At 41.5% G+C, this 18,478-nt stretch overlaps 1 protein-coding gene across 1 annotated transcript; it reads left to right on the forward strand.

Moving 5' to 3' along the window:
* The first annotated feature begins 357 nt into the window (after positions 1-357).
* adam19b (ADAM metallopeptidase domain 19b) lies at positions 358-15,408 on the forward strand. Its single transcript, XM_030765555.1, has 23 exons — positions 358-462; positions 695-725; positions 1,091-1,206; positions 1,544-1,614; positions 7,971-8,049; positions 8,392-8,468; positions 9,761-9,965; positions 10,239-10,304; positions 10,527-10,598; positions 10,745-10,911; positions 11,267-11,351; positions 11,465-11,604; positions 11,739-11,916; positions 12,027-12,116; positions 12,244-12,439; positions 12,889-12,997; positions 13,384-13,597; positions 13,732-13,809; positions 14,254-14,362; positions 14,528-14,666; positions 14,766-14,853; positions 14,984-15,217; positions 15,331-15,408. The coding sequence occupies exons 1-23, from the start codon at positions 358-360 to the stop codon at positions 15,406-15,408; spliced, it is 2,727 nt and encodes a 908-aa protein (XP_030621415.1).
* The last annotated feature ends 3,070 nt before the right edge of the window (positions 15,409-18,478 follow it).

Genomic DNA, 18,478 nt, shown 5'->3' on the forward strand with positions numbered 1-18,478 from the left:
TTATGGACAAACATCCACACTCAAAATTTTTTTTTAAATTTTTTTTTAAAAAAAGGGTACATAGCGAAGACCACTGCCTGTCCCTGTTAAAAATGGGATTATGCAAGTATGCATGTAGCACATTTCTAAAACAAAGGAAACGAAGAAAATTAAGAAAGTTCTCACAGTGTCCTTCGAAGTGTGTGTTTTCTTCCCGGATTGCCCACTTTTGTCTTTGGTTATTTACGTGTCTTTGTGTTCTCGAAAAGTGACAGTGAAGTTCTAAAGTGATCGAGTTCCATAACGCAAATCAGTTGCCAAGAATGGTCTCAAGTACCCAGCGACAGCACGCGCCTTTGCGGGGGTAACACTTATCGCATGACGCCAAATGGGAGGTACCATGAGGCGAATGGGAATGAAAGAGATGCGCCTTATATCGCCCTAGCAGCAACTACATCCCCTGATATAGAGACAGGCACGATTGTAAATGTCAGTGCTACTGTACACACTATGAGCCTAAATTCACCATAGCCGCTCGTTTGCTTGTTGAGTCATGCACATTTTCCTTGCACTAATTGATTTTTGCCCATAGTTTCAAATTTTACACGTTTGGTTTACAATGCCTCGGAGCCGCCTGTGCAATTTGTGGATTATATCCGGTGTTGTGCAGTACATTGTGTGTTTTTATTTATTTTCTCTACTTCTTTGTGGGAAGTGTATTGTCTCGGAGAAAGACCACTCCGGGGGTAAGTCTCCATTTATGTTTACATTTTGCAACAGAAATGAGACGTTAAAACGTTAAGCCCCATGCATAGTGACAGATATGCAGTATCTAAGACCGCTATTTTAAATGACCGTTTGACTGATTTGCAAAGAACAGGGATACTCTTGTTGCAATAGCAATACCTCAAGAGAACAGACAAAAGGTTCGCTGTGGGAGAACTTCGTGGCATAAGACCTGAAATTTTAATGAGTGGTTCATCGGGTTCATAGACCGTAGGGTTCACTAAGTATATGCCAGTTTTAAATATTCATTTCAGACACGTCATCGAAAATTGTCGAAAATTTATGCGCGTTGTGTATTATCGACTCGAAAAAATTCTTTTTCTAGAGGAAAGCTGGCAGAACCAAGAGATGCGCTTTCTGGACAACTTGGAGCGATATGAAATAACGTACCCAGAGTGGCTGCACTCAGCAAGACACCGAAGGTCAAATGATGGCATAAAGGTTAGATCATGTCCATTTAAATTCTGAATACACAAAAACACCTTGTATGTATCCATTTGTCCATACTCCAGTTTTCCATAATTGCTCATTCAGCTGTCAAAACGATGTAAATTACGGACTTTGTCGAATTTATGATGTGGTCTACAATTATACTAATTATACTGTATTCGTTAGGTTTTGTCGTCGTTTTTGTTGTGGTTATTGTTGTTTTCTTGTTTGTTTGTTTGTTTGTTTGTTTGTTTTAGTTTTTTCTTTGGTGAAAAACTTTCTTGTGAAATTGCGCACAGAACGTTGTCCAATCAGAATTTCAAACAGTTCTGACCTTTTCTGTTATCAGCATCCTTCTGTGGCTGAAGTGAAGATCAGCGCTGCGGAGAGGGAGCTGGTTCTCCAACTACAGAGGAATGAGTGAGTTCTTTTCTTTATATCCATAATCCGCCAGGCTGACCGTTCATTCCAGTCAAGCAGATTGAACACATAAACTATTTGACAATGTTTCACTTCAGCCACTACCTCTCTAACCTATCCACCTCAAAAGCAAAAAATAAATAAATAAAAAATTTAAAAAATAGAACATTCTGATCATATGCTAAAACGTAAGTTCTTTTTTTTTTTCTTCTTTCTTGAGTCTGACTTTAAAATGACCAGATGTTCAGTGTTGATGGAGAGGACATGTGATACTCCTGCCAAAGGACATAGATGATAATGTCTCATGGTTTGCTTTTTTTTGTGAGACCCTCTTTAAGGACTTAGTTAATTAATGCATTGATGATGATGATGATGATGATAATGATGACGACGATGACAGTGATGTCCATTGTTGTGTTCTGTTTAGGGGATCTTTATGATCCCAGCCTCTGGCTGTGCTAAAGCTCTTAATAGCTCTCTGAGCTGCCTTGTTGGTGCTTGACCAATAGAAAAGCATCATTAGGGAATCCTAGCACATGTGAAAGACATCTGTTGGGGTGAATGAGACTCCAAATTGTGACTCCACACTGTCTTACTGTGACTGCCCCCAAGGAATGCTCCCCCACCTGGAAGCCACACAACCAGAAAATACAATACAGATTGTAACTTAACTGCTCCTAGTGCTGCTGAAACTGCTAAAACTCCTGTACATGAGTACAGTTTGAATGCACATTTCAAAAATGTTGTTTCTGCCATGCAGAAGGATGTTACAAAAATATCGTTACCACATGTATGTGAGCTAACTTCCTCGCATTAGATTGACTAATATCCTCCCCCTCATCACCTCTGTGGATTCTTCCAAGTCACACTTGTTGTCTTCATGTAACGCATGTGTAGGTGTCGTTGTTATGAAAATTCCATTGTTACTGTTCCCTGACATGGGATGCTTCAGTTGATAACACTATTTGTTACTAATTCTTTGTCAGATTTTGTTTAAGCTATAAAATATGCTTGTCCTACAAAAGAGCTAGATATTGATCAGGAGTGTTGCAAAATTAATGCAAGATGAATGCTGCTGTTACATGACCTCAGTGATCTCGTATGTGCATGACTCAGGTTAAACATAAGATTACAATTAAGCTGGAACCTTGACTGATTTCCACAGTGGGTCATGCCCTCGAAACAAAAAATGTTTGCCATAATGGTTCTTAAAACATTTTAATGTTTTCTGCGGAAAAAGATGACCACAACTAAGGAGATATAGATTTATCAAAATGTTATTAGAATGGTTTTTTTTTTTATTATTCTACGAAAAAGTAGCTAAAGTCCATTGCTGAATGTTGCTCATTTGGCTCTACTGCTCAGGCAATGAAAACGTGCTTTTTATATTTAAACATTAACCACATCTGTTCACACTGCATATGTTGTCCTCCCCTCATCTCTTATGGTCAACCTCAGAAATGAGGCAGTCAATACTAATTCAGTTTCCTGACAGACATGAGTGTGCAGAGGCGCCATTCGGCATCAGTTACCACGGACAGTCAACCACTGTTTAGATTTCATCCCAGCCAATGCTGAACCTCTCCGAAGAATAGGATTATCAGATCAGAAACCAACAAACCAGTAGGCACCGAAGTCTCTAAACGAGACACGCCGGGCATATTCATATATTCACGTCTTCTTTTTTTTTTTTTTTTATCCCGGTCTTCGTTTTTTACTGTCTGTTTCTCTCCTTTTCTCTGTTGGTGATGGATAGAACATGGACAGAATGTTAAAAAAAAGCAGCTGTGATGTCCAAGCTGTGGCTGAAATCCAGAGCAGATCCATCTCAGTCATTCAGTATGCACTGGCCCAGTGTCTTCAGGCTTTTAGACTAATGAATGGCTGCCCAGGCCTCCGCCCAGCGGAGCTCATTCAGTTAAGAGCCAAGCAGGCCAGTGCTGACTCAGAACCCTGGCTGAAAGGAAAGGGAGCGACAAGACAGGGCTAGAAACAAGGAGGACAAGGATATGATGGATGAATCAGAATTTGAAATGGGGATTTACTTGTGTCCGTAAGATAAAAAAACTCTGCCTTCACCACCACCAGTATACACCAAATGACAGCCCCCCCCCCCCCAGCACGCACGCAAACACACACACACCCTTGGTTGTTCCTTTAGTGGTCTAAAACTCCCTTGTGCACAAAGACAGCTCATTATATTTACCAGATTCAGACTACAGCCTGGTCAGGGTATTCCCTTACTTTATCCTGTTTCTTTCCCTCCCTGGAGACCTCAATGGAAATACACGTCTCTGCTAGAATGAGTGATCCTCCCACACTGCCACATCTCAGGATGTAAGGGTTATCTTCACAAGATACATCACTTTATACCATTAACAAATGAGAAGGTCACCGGTCCTTTGTCAGCAGTGTAGTCTGTCAAATCATTTTGTTTATTTTTCTTCCTTTGAGCTGTCTCAGGTTTTTTTTTTTGGGGGGGGGGGGGGGGGGGGGGGTTGTCTTCACTGACCACATGGTCATGTATTTTCTTGTGTGACTTTGCAGTGACCCCTCTTAGAGACGAGCTGTCGGATAGAGGGCAGGCTGCTCTCTCTCTCTCTCGCTCTCTCTCTCTAACACACTCCTGCTATAAAAGCCCCTCCATTACTTTCTTTTGATTTCAGCTGAAGAGGTGCCCTTTATCACACACACACACCCCCCCCTTCCTGGTATTGCTCTCATTTCTCTCCACCCCCTCTTTCTCTCTTTCTCTCTCTCTCTCTCTCTTCCTCGCCCTCTCTCTTTTTTTCTTCTTGTCTGTGTGTCACTCTGACTTACCTTTCTTCTCCTTTTCTGCCCCCCCCCCCCCCACCACCACCTCCCCAGCCCTACTCTGTCTTTCGCTCCCACCCCCCTTCCTCTTTGACTAGCACCCTAAGTGTAGTGCAGTGTAGTGATGTCATCCAATCCCCTGAAAGAATGTGACCCACTGACCCTGATGCAGTAGCCTCACTCCGCACTGCCGTCGCCGCTGCTCAATTTAGCCTTTGTTTCAGCCGCTGCCAGGCGGCCATGTTTCAAACACTGGATGCTTAATAAAGCATCTGTCTGGCCACTCTCCCATTGGCTTAGTGCAGCGTTGCGCTCTAAATGAATTTCATTGTGTCTTTTTTTTGTGTGTAAATCTGCCCTCTTTTATATTTTATGGATGGTAGGATTGAAAGATACCTTATATTACTACTGGAGAGTACAAATGTACATTACATTCTTTTGTCGGAATCAGCCTCTGGTATTTTACTTCAGTGTAGCTTCACTCATAGCACGAGGCTATATTGTTTGCCATAATCCCTTGTTTTTCCAGTTGATTGACAGTAACTAATTTAAAAATAATTAGTTTTTTTTTTTTTTTCAAATTGTTTGTTGTGAGTACTTGCTGCAGGAGCCACGCCTTCTCGGCATCATGTCGGCATTGTTAATTAGTCGACCACCAGTAAACAGCTGTGATGCCAAGTATGCGCCAAGGAATTGTCTCTGTGACTGTCTAAACGGAAAGTCTTTCTAAGCACTGCCATCAGCCCAAGGCTCACATTCACTTATTACGGAAGGGTTTACATCTGCCTATAAAAATGGTGTTTTAGAGTTTAGAGTCTCTCTGAAAGTGAGACGGTATTGCTTAAGCAGAATAGCTGACATGATATCATTTCATAGTTCGGTCAGTCATCAGAACTGCGCGTTAAGGCTTTTTCGAGATCCAGCTGGTGAGATGCCCGAGATGTCGCACTTTTTATTTATTCGCTCCCCGGGCCCGCCCCAGGGGATATGATGTCATGCGGATTTAACGTCGTTAAATTTTCATTTACGACTCTCCCGTTACAGCAGTTGGCGGTTTTGGATCTGGTCTTAATATAGCATGGGATACGCGGCACTGTGGAGCAGAGCTGAGTAAAAGCTTTGTCTGAAGCTCGCGGGAACCCGGAGCGAGGGCCGATGGGTGCGACAGGCGGGCATTGTCTCACTGGTGTTGCCTCAGACAGTCACACGTGCCCGGCCTCCAACCGGTCTGTGGCTCTCTGTGGCTTTTATGGCAAAGTGTGACAACACTTATTAAACCAAATGTAAATTGAGTTGGCCACATAAAAAAAAAAGAGAGGGAAAGAAAGAAAGAAAGAAAGAAAGAAGGTCACATACAAGAATGTTTTAAATTGACTCTTTCCTCGTTCGGTCCTGGTTTATGTGTGTGAAATTTATACACAGTGCACATGGTTGCTTGAACTGCCTGTCCCTGATACGAATTAGGTCAGGAAATTTAGAGGAACTTGATATTACATTATGCTTTTTGAAATTACTATTACTTATTATACTGTCAGAATACAACAGCATACACTGACAAGCCACTTTCCCTTCAATATGCCATAATGTAGGAATTATTAAGCTATATCATTGCATGTGGCTGTTACTGCTCACTCATCATCCCTTGGTTCAAAAGTCAACCATACTTTTCCACTGTTCGTGCGGTCTAACGCCTCATGTCTGGCTCGTGTATGAATCAAGCCTGGAATCAGCTGGTTTGATGGCTTCGCCTTTCCGCAGACCGAGATTGTGCAGAGTTGTGCTGAATTCATATCCCATGAGGCCACGCAGGCGCTGCTTTGTTGGTGTTTCTGTCTCTCTGTGTGTATGTGTGTGTGTGTGTGTGTGTGTGTGTGTGTGTGTGTGTGTGTGTGTGTGTGTGAACGTGCATGTGTGTGTGCGTGTGTGTGTTTTGGGCTCGGAACCTAGTGGGTCTGGACTCTGTCCAGTGCGTTGTTGGAGTCGCCAGTGTAAACAGTGGAGGACAGCTGGTCGACCACCCTGACACACTCCAGTAACAGTCACCTCAGAACTCCACACCAGCCTCAGTCGCTGGTGAAATGTCACACTCAGACACAGAAACAGAATCTCACTCTGTCCATGGAGGATCTATCTGTCCATTTCCATGAGAATCGTATTGTCAGGTTAAATATTCATCTGCTTATTGTTTTTCCATTTTCATGGACATGGATACATTGTCATTGGTGAACGATACTTTCCAGATTGTTAATTCATTTCAACAGCGCCAAAAAAAAAAAAAAAAAAGCAAATCGGACATGTTTTTATTTTGGCTGGAAAATGAGGCTATTCTTTCAAATGTTTCACACTCATTCTTCTGGATCCAAGAGCAATAAAACCAGTGTTTCCCATCACACTGACTTAGAATGAAAACATCCAAAACAGATAAATAAATCAATAAATAAAAATTCAAATGAAATGAGACGTGGATGTTGCAGAGCAAAATGAGACCAAATGGGAGTCGCCCCGAACACCACATTTGAGGTCAGCGCTCTTTGGTTTATTTTCATTCTCATTATTTATCACAGTCACAGGTCATTTTGGGTTAGCAACATAAATCCATGCTTTGAAGTGCATGTCTGACTAGCCTGTCTTTGCTGATACAGTACAGACAGACAACAAAGGACGTCTGAACCCTATAATTCAAGAGGATACCATGTGCTTTAAACCAATGCAGTGAGGGAACTCTTTACTTCACTGTTATAAGAGCCTTCCACAGATTGTCCAAGTTTTAGGGTGAAAATGTTTCAGTTACCTTGTCACTGTTTATTAAATTCAATAGAAATGCTGTATTCCGCTTCCCTAAACTTACAGCTGTATTCCAATTTTATCAAAGATTTATTTTTTTTTTTAAAAAGAGGCATTTAAAACATTCTAAACAAAATGGTGTTCAAACCCAGTGTTGTTGAAGAGACAGTTTTATTACTGACTATAGATGAAAAATTGACCAAATTAAACAAATAAATGACTTCCCTCTTAGTATAGTGGTTATGAGCATGTTTTGATTCAGAGGTAGATGTAGAACAGCCTGAAGGCTTTTCTGAGTCAGAAACATGCTAGCAGGATGTTCCTTAGCTTGTTTACTGTCTGTCCTGTGTATGCTCCTCTGATGCTCACAGTATTCCAGATGCTTTGTCTCAATGAATTTTTCATGAGCTATTGACCATTAGAGGAGAGACACGGTCTTCCTTCTTTAACATCCTCTTTAGGCAGTTTTCTCAACAAAACCTTAAAGAATATGTACACAATCTGTAATCTAACACCGTGTTCCTGTTCAGAGAGCGCTAGGCACTGCTTTAAAGAAGATCATTTTAACATCGATCAAAAGCTGATTTGTGAAGTGTGACTGAAAAGAAGAGTGGAAACCAAATGAGGTCATGTTTACGTTACAGGAACGTGGAGGATGTGTCAGTGTTAACCAAGTCTATAATTAGGAGCTGTAGGATTAGTGTTAGGTGACACAATTCTTAAAACACATTGAATTTTTCTTTCTTTCTTCTTCTCAGTGACCTGTTTTCCCCCAAATATGAAGAGACGTGGTACAGTCCTAATGGTGCCCGACAAAGGTCTACTCGTGATACAAGGGTGAGTGCAGAAAGCATTCCAAATAAACTCACAATGAGGAGAATATAGGGATGTATAACCTTGTGATAAAGTTTCCCTTTGGTTGAAACCGAAGTATGGAAAAACGCCATTTGTTATCTTGCTATCAGTCGTTAGGAAAAATGATTCAGGTCCATTTTGTGAAAAAGCTAAGAAAGTGATGTTTGATCAAACAGCTTAGGACCATAGACACTTTTGTACTCAGACCAGTTCTTTTAGATTCTAAATGAAATTTGTTATAAAAGATCTTCGCAGCGTAAGGCAGTTCCTCTGTACTTGTCAAGCAGCAAAGCTATAGAACTTTTTTTTTTCTTTTTGTCCCAGGCAAACTGTTTTTACCACGGCACAGTCAGGGGAATGGAGGGCTCCCATGTCGTGGTCAGCACCTGTGCCGGACTCAGGTAAAAACAACCTCGAAATTGTAGATTGTCTCTCCAACCGTCACAGCTGTTTCACATAAGTCAGAAATGAGATCTTTAACGTTACATTTTTAGCAATCTGTCCAATTCATTAATATGCGGTTGTGGTTTCCACTGAATCGGGGTCTAAAATAGGAATTGCAATGTGAGTGGTAGTCACGACATGCCCATCATTCTTGGAAGAGCCTGCAATGCTAAAATTAGGGATAAACCACAACCAAAGGTTATCTTAGAATCTTTGACTTGATAGGATACTGTAAATTTAGTATCAGATATCAATGATCTATGCAAGCAGATGGCGTGGAGTAAATGTGACACTTTATACAACGGTTAATTTTAGGTCATGGTCGAGTATCCCACTATGCACCACTTCTTTTTTGGACCCTCACAGAACCCAGGATGTGAGTTCAGTGAGTTCAGTACCAGAAACTGCCAGACTGCCTGAGTGGAAGAATTGTATGAAATCTTGTTGTTTTTTTTTAAGTCCTGCAGAGATGCTGTTTCCTTCCTGATGTACAGTTTCAAAAAAAAAAAACCACACACACACACACACACACACACAGGCAAGCAGTCTTTCAATGATAAATATCAGGTTGCATCTGACATCTGTAAGAAAAAAAAAGGGATGAATACGTCCATAAACTAATGGATATCGTCTGGAACCACAGAGTTACCTCGACAGGCTCTGCTCGTGTGGGGATTGCATTAGTCAGAGAGAGAATGGCAAACTCATACTGGGACGTGGGAGGCTCACACAGAGAAAATACAGAAAGCCTTCCAGAAAGTCTCTCACAGCTGCATCACTCTGCTCCAAAAACTGTGTTTGTGTGTGTGTGTGTGTGTGTGTGCACGTGTGTACGTGTGTGTGCGTTTAGAAATATTGGAACAGCACCAATAAGGGATTCAGGAAACATAGCAAGCAGTTTCAGCTCAGGAGATTCAGTTGTATATAAACAAACTGGCCATCAATTTGATTTTTATCCCCTTGTTTTACCCCCCCGCCCATCCGGGATACAAATCTTTTTTTTTTTTTTTTCTCTCAATGGCTACGGGTTCTTCACAGACGTTTTCTCTCAAAACACGCGTTTAAGCCATTGCGCATCCTGCTTATCTGAACTGTAATTGACACAAATTTAGCTGCGAATTCTAGGTCACGTTACTAAAGGGGATCACCTCCCTTTTAAGCCGGCTTTTTTTTTCTCTCTCTCTCTCAGCTGTAGTTTGTGTATACTTGCATGCTTGCATACTTGACTTGCATCCTTCTCTTTGTCCAGGGGTCTGATAACACTCAAAGGCAATGAGAGCTACATGATTGAGCCGTTGCCTGATCACATAGACCCTGAGGGACATGCAGTGTACCGGGCCAGTGACCTCGAACCACAGAGGGGCTCCTGTGGAAATCGCCATGACGTCCAGAACCAGACAGAGAGACTGCAAGAACTCCTTGCTGGAATGATGCAGCCTCATTCAATCAGCAGGGTTAGCATCTAAATATCCCAGGCCTGAAAGGGCTTGTGTTAATTTGACCCCGCTGAGCCTGACGCGGCGTCTCTTAAATGTAATATATACAACATTGTGCAACATTTACATTTATGTCTCTGACATTTTTCTTTTTAAGAGCGAGCATTTTAGATGGTGCGGTAATTGATCAGAGTAATGGAGTACCACTCCTATCAGCGGCTCAGGGGCTATACTAATTTTTCTCAGCAGGATTTTGCATTACATTTTTTTCATTGTACTGTAATCCAGCAGGAAAGACTGGAGGTCAGTGAGAATATGATGTATGTGGAGCTCTTGATGGTGGCTGATCACGCACTGGTAAGAGTCCTTCTAAAAGTCTGAAAGTCAAACTTCTGTATTAAAGCAATGAAGAGATGAGAAAAGCATAATTCCTCTCACTGTGTCGATGACTCACTCACAATTGGGCCCTGACAGTTATGAATAACCCTCTTTCCTTTAACTGAATGAGCTCAATTTGGCAGCTGTGTAAACGGGAACTTTTGAGTCAAAATGGTGACACGTGTCCTGTTTTGACTGCAGTATGTGAAGCATGGACGAGATGTTGAAAAGACCAAAATGAAGCTTCTTGAGGCAGCCAACTATGTGGACAAGGTAGGAGACGATGTGAAAGGGGCAAGATAAGATTATTTTTTGCATTCGGAGCCAGATAGATAGATAGATGGATGGATAGATAGATTGATTGATTGATTGATTGACTCTGTGACTTTGAATTTGAATTTTAATCTTAAATTTGTCAGTATTACAAAGCGCTGAACATCCGTGTTGCCCTGATCGGCCTGGAGATCTGGACAGATCAAGACAAGATCAGCGTGTCCGACAACCCTTATAGCACTCTGGGTGCTTTCCTTACGTGGAGAGGCAAACAGCTGTCGCGTCTGCCCAATGACAACGCTCAGCTCATAACGTACGTTTCACAACCCGATGACGTGGAGTTGCTCATAGTAACTGCTCCTTCCACTTTGTCACGCACACAGAGACGAAGACAGCTAATGAGATATAGATCACAGAGGCACAAACAGCTAACAACAGAAGAACCACAGAGCCACAGATAGCTACAGCAGTGCTGTCACTGAAGTATTTTCACCAATGAAATGTGCCATGAGTAAAACTTTTAAATGTTTTGATACTGACTGAACAGGACTTGTATTTTCCAAATCCAAAAGAAACCGGACGACGCTTTTTAACCGTCAGTGTTCCTCCTCTTTGCAATATTGTCTAGCATTTAAAAAATAATAAATTGTGTCTTCCTGTGCTTACAGGGGAATGTCCTTCCACGGCACCACCATCGGGTTGGCGCCACTCAAAGCCATGTGTTCTGAATATCAGTCAGGAGGGGTCAACTCAGTAAGATGACCTGTTTTTTTTTTTTTGTTTTTATTTTATTAATGGAAAAGGCGTGGCTGCACTTTTATACATATCGTGTCTAAAATATTCCCTGACTTCACTCTGCTCTGCAGGACCATTCTGAAAACGCGGTTGGAGTCGCAGCCACCATGGCTCATGAAATGGGGCATAACTTTGGGATGAGTCATGACAGCGCTGGGTGCTGCCAGGCCCAGCCTGAAGATGGGGGCTGCATTATGGCAGCAGCTACAGGGTGAGGGGAGAGAGACGCTGCGCTGCGTGAATTGGGAATTGTTTCCCATCTAGAGCGAATCCTAAAGCCAGATGGTTTTTACGTTTTAGGAGTCTTTGATATTGACGCCGCGAACTCTCTTTTGATTTTCTTAGCCACCCTTTCCCACGAGTGTTCAACCCCTGCAACCAGAAAGAATTGAAACGCTACCTGAGCTCGGGGGGAGGAAAGTGCCTGTTCAACCCCCCCAACACTAAAGCCATGTATGGGGGTCAGCGATGTGGCAACGGTTACCTGGAGGAAGGAGAGGAGTGTGACTGTGGAGACGTGGAGGTAAATGAATGAATCGCCCGCCTTACGATGTTACGAGGCTCTCATTTTACCTTTTCATTTATGGCTCTTTCTCTCTTTCGCTCTCGCTTTCTCTTTCTCTTTGTTACTAGGAATGTTCGAGCCCATGCTGCAATGCCAACAACTGCACACTTAAAGTCGGTGCTGAATGCGCACATGGAGTATGCTGTGATAATTGCAAGGTATTATTTCTCTCTCTCTCTCTCTCTCTCGCTCGTTTTTTGTCGCATAGACATTTTCATACATTTGCGTAAAATGTGACCATTTTACATAATCCTGTTATCTTTCCATTTTTTTTTTTTTCTGTAGCTGAAGAGCCCAGGTGTGATGTGCCGCCCTCCGTCCGGGTCATGTGACCTACCCGAGTACTGTGATGGGAAGTCTGAATTCTGTCCTGCTAATTTTTACCTGATGGATGGCAGCTCATGCGCCAGGGGGAAAGCCTACTGTTACACTGGGATGTGTCTGACCCTGGAACAGCAATGCCTCTCGCTCTGGGGAAAAGGTAAGGCCAATAGTCTCAGCGTTATTTATCATATCGGGCTCTGTGACGATTCATCACTTTGATTTTAGGATTCAGTATTCTTATCTGTGTCAGATGGAGATGTATTGTACCGATATCTTACGTTCAAATGTATTATGCTCTGTAATGCATTAGTGGCTTTAAATCGGGTGGCTTTGGGTATCTGCCACTGTGTATCCGGTAGCTTTCTCTCTGGGATCCAGTATTGTGCTGTGTTGTGTTTGCAGTATGCTATTTGAGAGCTGAGTTGTGTTGTGCGATATGAGATACCATCTGTTGGGTATTTGCCACCGTGTCACCGACTGCCTTTCGCTCTGAGATCCTGTGATTGGCTGTGCCGTGTTTGCGCTATGCTATTTGGGAGTTGTGTTGTCTTTGTGATATGGGATACCATCTGTTTGCTCTGTGTGTGTTCTCTGTGTTTGCTTCAGATGCCCAGCCTGCACCCGACGTGTGCTTCACCAAGGTGAATGAGGCAGGAGATCCCTTCGGCAACTGTGGCAAGGACCTGATGGGAAAATACAGAGCCTGTACGGAGAAGTAAGGAAAAAAACAAACGCAAACACAATAAAAACCGGAAGACCTAGTCCATCTTAATCAAGCTGTCATGACAATGCAGTTATATGAACTGTCATGCATCCTCTTTAACTATTAACTGATTAAATTGACATTTGTTTTTGTCACACCATTTATATGTCTAGTGCCACATCATCACATGTAATCTCACTTATGTCTGTTTTTGTGTTTATTTTTTAAGAAAAAAAGAAAACAGTTTAAATCACACACGGTGAAAATACTACAATTATGTCGAATGTCAAAGACCTTTTTCAGCTTTCAGCAGCTTAAGTCATCATGTCTTTTTACTTTTCTTAATATGTTTTCTTGTTATTGTTTTGTTTTTGGGGTTTTTTTGTTTGTTTTTTTAGGGATGCAAAGTGTGGTAAAATACAATGTTTGAGTAAGTCCTCCAAACCCATTGAATTCAATGCTGTGGCCATTGACACGACCATACATCTGGGCAGTCGTAAAATCATGTGCAGGGGGACTCACGTATACCGGCAAGGCCAGGGAGAGGACGGCCAGGGGGACACCCTGGACCCAGGCCTGGTAATGACCGGAACCAAATGTGGAGAGAACGGGGTGAGCACTGGACTGCAGAGGCATTTTATAAATTCGCTTATTTGGATCTTCTTGGGTCTTCTTTAATCGAATCGTTTGCAACAGGAGCACGCTTATCGTTTTTTCGCCGTGTGTTTTCTCGCTGTCGCTGACAGATTTGTTTCGGCGGCGAGTGCCGCAACGCATCCTTCCTGCGGGCGGACGAGTGCGGTGCCAAGTGCCACGGACGCGGGGTAGGTGACGACCTCTTAAGACTCCGCCTGGAAAGCTGGCACATACCTAACCAAACAGTTTGCGATTCATCTGTGATTTTAATGGGCTTTTAGATCCGCCGCCACACCTCTTTCCTCTGAGTCAGGTCAACGTGAGAATCATTGTTCCATTCCATTTAATTCAGTGTTGATTTCAGCGTTGCCATGCCATCATCATGAGTTCTCCTCATAAAACTCATAGAACAATGCCCATTTTCTTTCAGGATATTCTTCATTAATGTAGAAAATCTCTTTTGTAACTTTGTAGCTGGAGGATTAAAACTTTTCAAGCACATATTGTCTGTTTCACACAAGAACCTCAAAGCGCGCATGAGGTTTTTTTTTTATATATCAAGTTATATAAGTATTTCATAAGAGGGAAATGGTTGAATTAAAATTACTGTTGCCTCCATTTGGTCTTCTTAGCTTTGCAACAACAACCACAACTGCCACTGTGATGTGGGCTGGGCCCCACCCCACTGTTTGGAGGCTGGAGCAGGTGGAAGCCTGGACAGTGGACCAGTCACCACACAGAGTGAGTTAGCAGCATTCCTGCACACCTCTTACAAAGTTATATATGTTACAGATCATTGACAGGTGATTTTTATATGTTATAAACCAGTATCATTTGCTCGGTGATGAATGATGCAGGTTTCTTTTGTATATTAACCACGTGTCCCTTTGATGTTTCTGTCTACAGTCAGCATACTTCCTGTATTGGTGCTCCTCCCCCTCTTTTGCATCTTGGGATTGGTTATTCTGGGACTCTGGTGTTACTACAAGCATAGACGACACTCTTTGAAGGCTCCTGCCTCTTCAGCTCCACAGATATGTGTCAGGTAATTGTCAAACTGCCTACCGATAAGAATATTATCAGTTTCTTTGAGTTTTTTGACCCCCCAGAGAGTATGTCTAACTTTGGCTGTTTGCAATTGCAGCATTCCTGCTCCACCCAATACTAAAGCTCCAAGCAGCGGTCATGCCAACCCTACATTCCAATTAAAGAGACCAGACACGGGCAAAATGGTAGTGTTAACAGGCATTCATTGTTTAACCTACATGTCATTTCGCTATGAAATATCTCATGGAATATGGCTCAGGCCAAAGTTTTGGATTGTGAGCACCCCTAAATATCAATCCTCTCTTCTTTTGTCAGGCCAGTCCACGACCCAGTCCAGGTGGCCCTACCCGATCAAGACACTCTATTGTGCGACCTACTGTGAAGCCACCACCAATACCAGCATATGCGGTCCACCAACAAGACATGCAGCTTAAAGATGCTGGCCCGAAACTCCAACCATCCCCTTCAGTGGCTTCCAAATCCAGACCAGAACCCCCTGATAGACCTCCTCCACCATGTCCCATTTCTAAACCAACTACGATGAAAGAGGTCAGTGGTCCACCTCACCAAACAGAAATGATGGTTTTGCTTGTTTGGTTGTAAAGGTTAAATTCAGAGAAGTATTGTTGTTTTGTTTTTGTTTTTTTTTTATTATTATTCAGGAGCTGACATCCAAGAACAGACTGCAGGTATCACCAAGAGGAAGAACTAATTGGATTCCTCCTCAGCGTGTCAGGTAATCACAAAAAAATGGTGCAAAATAAAACAGAAGGACATTTCCCTCAAAAAAAAAAAAAATAAAAGGAATGTATTACTATCAGGAAAAAAAATGCAGATTGTAATCTCAAGCAGAGTAACAAGCATAAACACATCACGGATGGAATCCTTTTGTGTAATCTGTGGTTGTTCATGGTAGTCTGTACTGATTTGTGTTATTTTTCATTGTGTGTCGTCCAACTTCTCAGTCTCTTTTCCAATGCACTATATTCCAAGGGAAACTTCTGGAAAGAAAAAAAAATTAATAATCAGTTAGGAAAGAGCGGGCATCACACCTTTTATATGAAGAACAGGAAACTCCTGGCTACACTCAGATATCACAAAACTGCAGGGGTAGCTGCAAACTGCTTCACATTAATGTTAATGTCTGCTCTGTTTACTTGAAATCAGGAGTGTGTTGTTCTTCTATTTAATAGTCTTTTAAAATACCTTCCTTTTTTGGTGCTGTCCCAATATTTTTGTGTGCCATATGTTTCAAATGCCATGATATCTTTATTTATTGCCAAAGCTTTGGAGATAAAAGAGGGAATGTCTCTGTGTATTTCAGTATGAGCATGGATCTATTGAAAGTATATCTTACATTAAGAGGCTGTAATGCATACAAATGACTGCAAGCTATAGTGACACTCACGCCACATTGTGAATACTGTAGTTTTAGAAAGAAAAAAACATCTTTAAACAAACTGGAAGGTGACAGCTAATTATCTTTCGTGCGTGCTTGTGTTTACATGGTCAACACAAAGAGATAAAACTCAGTTATAACTGTGAAATGTGGCATTTTAATTCATTCCCACTTCTTTTATTGTTTTGTTTTATTTTGTTTTGTTTTTCTTTTTACTGTATTTGTACATAACAGCTTATGTACCACACTCAAAGCCTCTTGTACAGATACTGAAATGGGACCAATTCAGCTTTTATGAAGCTTGATTTTATTGTCATTTTCTCACTGCATGTGACCATGATGTAAAACCACGGTGCAAAATGATGATAAGAAAAGCGTTTTCACTGTTCTAGAAATTGCTTCTGAGAGAAATAGAACCTTGGCTGGATTTTACGATATGGAAAAGTCTGTGCGCGGATGCCGTCCTGTGTTTTTTTTGGGTAAATATCTGCTCAGTGCTGAATATGTAAATAGTGTAGATAGTTACCATCCTTGACCTATGCAAAAAAGGCTGTGTGATGCACTGTGCCTTCTAATAAAACGGTGAAAGAAATTGTGGTTTTGTTTTTGCCTCTCCTATATATGCTTGTGTCGAACCCCTGTGCCTGTGTAGTCGTGAAAGGAGTCACAACACATCTTTTTTTACGTCGATCCGGAACAGAGCATGTGTTAAATGAAGTAATGTAAAAGCAAACAACCTCCTTCAGTATTATTTTAACTAATTTGAGGATAAATTGTCTACAGGGTGCTGCGTGTTTTGTGGAGATCTGTATTGTTTAGGGTCAAGCGGAAAAAAAAAAAAAAAAAGCTTTAGTTTTAATCTTCTTTCTTCGGACTCTTTTTCTTCCTTTCTTTCTTTACCTCCTTAAATGGGAGTCAGTAACCAGCCCACAAAACCACAAAGCTTTTTGAGAAATATTGGGTCACTGATAAACAATATGTCACGGGGCTATTTTAGACCTGTGCCTACACCTGCAAAAACCACATGTGGTGCATGAGTGACATTTTTTTAAAGCTGCTGTACCTCCCAAAGCCAAATGATGTACTGTCATAAAACTCATATCACAACATGTTAGTTAAGTCTGCTCTACTGTTGGCCTCCAGTACACATGATGTCCGCCATCTTAGGTCTTGACAATTTTCAATATTTGTGAAAACACCTTTCACAATTCATATTTTCATGAATAACAAGTTCAGAAAGCATTTTTTTATTTTTTTCAAGAAGAGATTTTTTAGTCTGTGGATATAACATTGCTGTGAGGCAAAATGGCCAAGCATTCAGTTAACTGGAAGAAATTGATCTTCAAACAGGAGGAGAGATTCCTATGAATGGGACGGCCAAGTGTTAGAAAATCCGTGTTAAGTGTTCAGTTTGGCTCCTTAAAGATTCTGCAATATGACCTTATATACTGTAATCTTACAGTTCAGTTCGTCACAGTCACTATAACTTGAAAATTCATTACAGTTACCATCCAATGCCATCATCAGGTAAAAAGGGGTCAGTGCAAGCACTTTGTCTCCTATAATGTATCTGCCTTATATCCCACAATCCTACATTCCACAGTCATGTGACTTCATCGGTCCTACAAGAGTCCCATTTTTTCTGTTGAGTGAACACATATAGTCCATGCAAGTCATTTTATGTGCTTTCTAATTATTTTTACATCTGACCAATTGACTGTTTGAAAAAAAAAAATTGAGCTACAGTTCTAAGAAGAAGGGGTTGCCAAATAGGAGCTTGCAACACGTTTTCCGGCTCTTACAACACCACAATTAAACATTTGCCAATAACTTATGAGACTGGAAAAGTGTCAGCTTCTGGCCAAGGTGTTTCATTGCAATACATATATCTCTTGCACTATAGATCTTAGAATCATGATGATAGCAATTGTCCTTCCAGAGAATAAATGTACTTTTGGCATCCCTGGCTTCCACCAAATAGAGTTCTATCATTAAGATTTGGTGCTTTTTCCATACATTACCATTCCTAATTGTATATATGAAGAAATCTAACAGTATTTTAGAAGGGGAAAGTTTGTCTGTCATTGCATAGCCGGCTGATTATGATATAGCCAACTGATCATACAGGTTCTGTTATAATTCGGTTTGATTCACAGGTCAAAAGATAAGCAGGAAAGGTTTCAGGAAGTGGTAATTAAATACTGGTAGTTGCATATTATTCGTTACACAAATGCTCGCCTTTGATCTTATGCTTTGTAACGAAACGTTGTGGAATGTTCACTGTTGCACATGAATTTATCCCCTCCTTTCACGCTCTCGCGATCTCGGCGAATATTTTTTTGTTGTTAACAACTCTCGCATACCTGTAGACTTGTATTTTGAATTTCCCAGCCGCCATCTTGGAAATTTGT

The sequence above is a fragment of the Chanos chanos genome, chromosome 2 (assembly GCF_902362185.1).
Source record: "Chanos chanos chromosome 2, fChaCha1.1, whole genome shotgun sequence".
Lineage (NCBI taxonomy): Eukaryota > Metazoa > Chordata > Actinopteri > Gonorynchiformes > Chanidae > Chanos > Chanos chanos.

Excerpts from the sequence above, each read along its gene's own strand:
- adam19b (XM_030765555.1), top strand. The coding sequence starts at position 358 with ATGACGCCAAATGGGAGGTACCATGAGGCGAATGGGAATGAAAGAGAT. Across the intron at positions 13,598-13,731 it reads CCAAATGTGGAGAGAACGGG|ATTTGTTTCGGCGGCGAGTG; the intron begins GTGAGCACTGGA and ends TGTCGCTGACAG. Across the intron at positions 15,218-15,330 it reads AACCAACTACGATGAAAGAG|GAGCTGACATCCAAGAACAG; the intron begins GTCAGTGGTCCA and ends ATTATTATTCAG.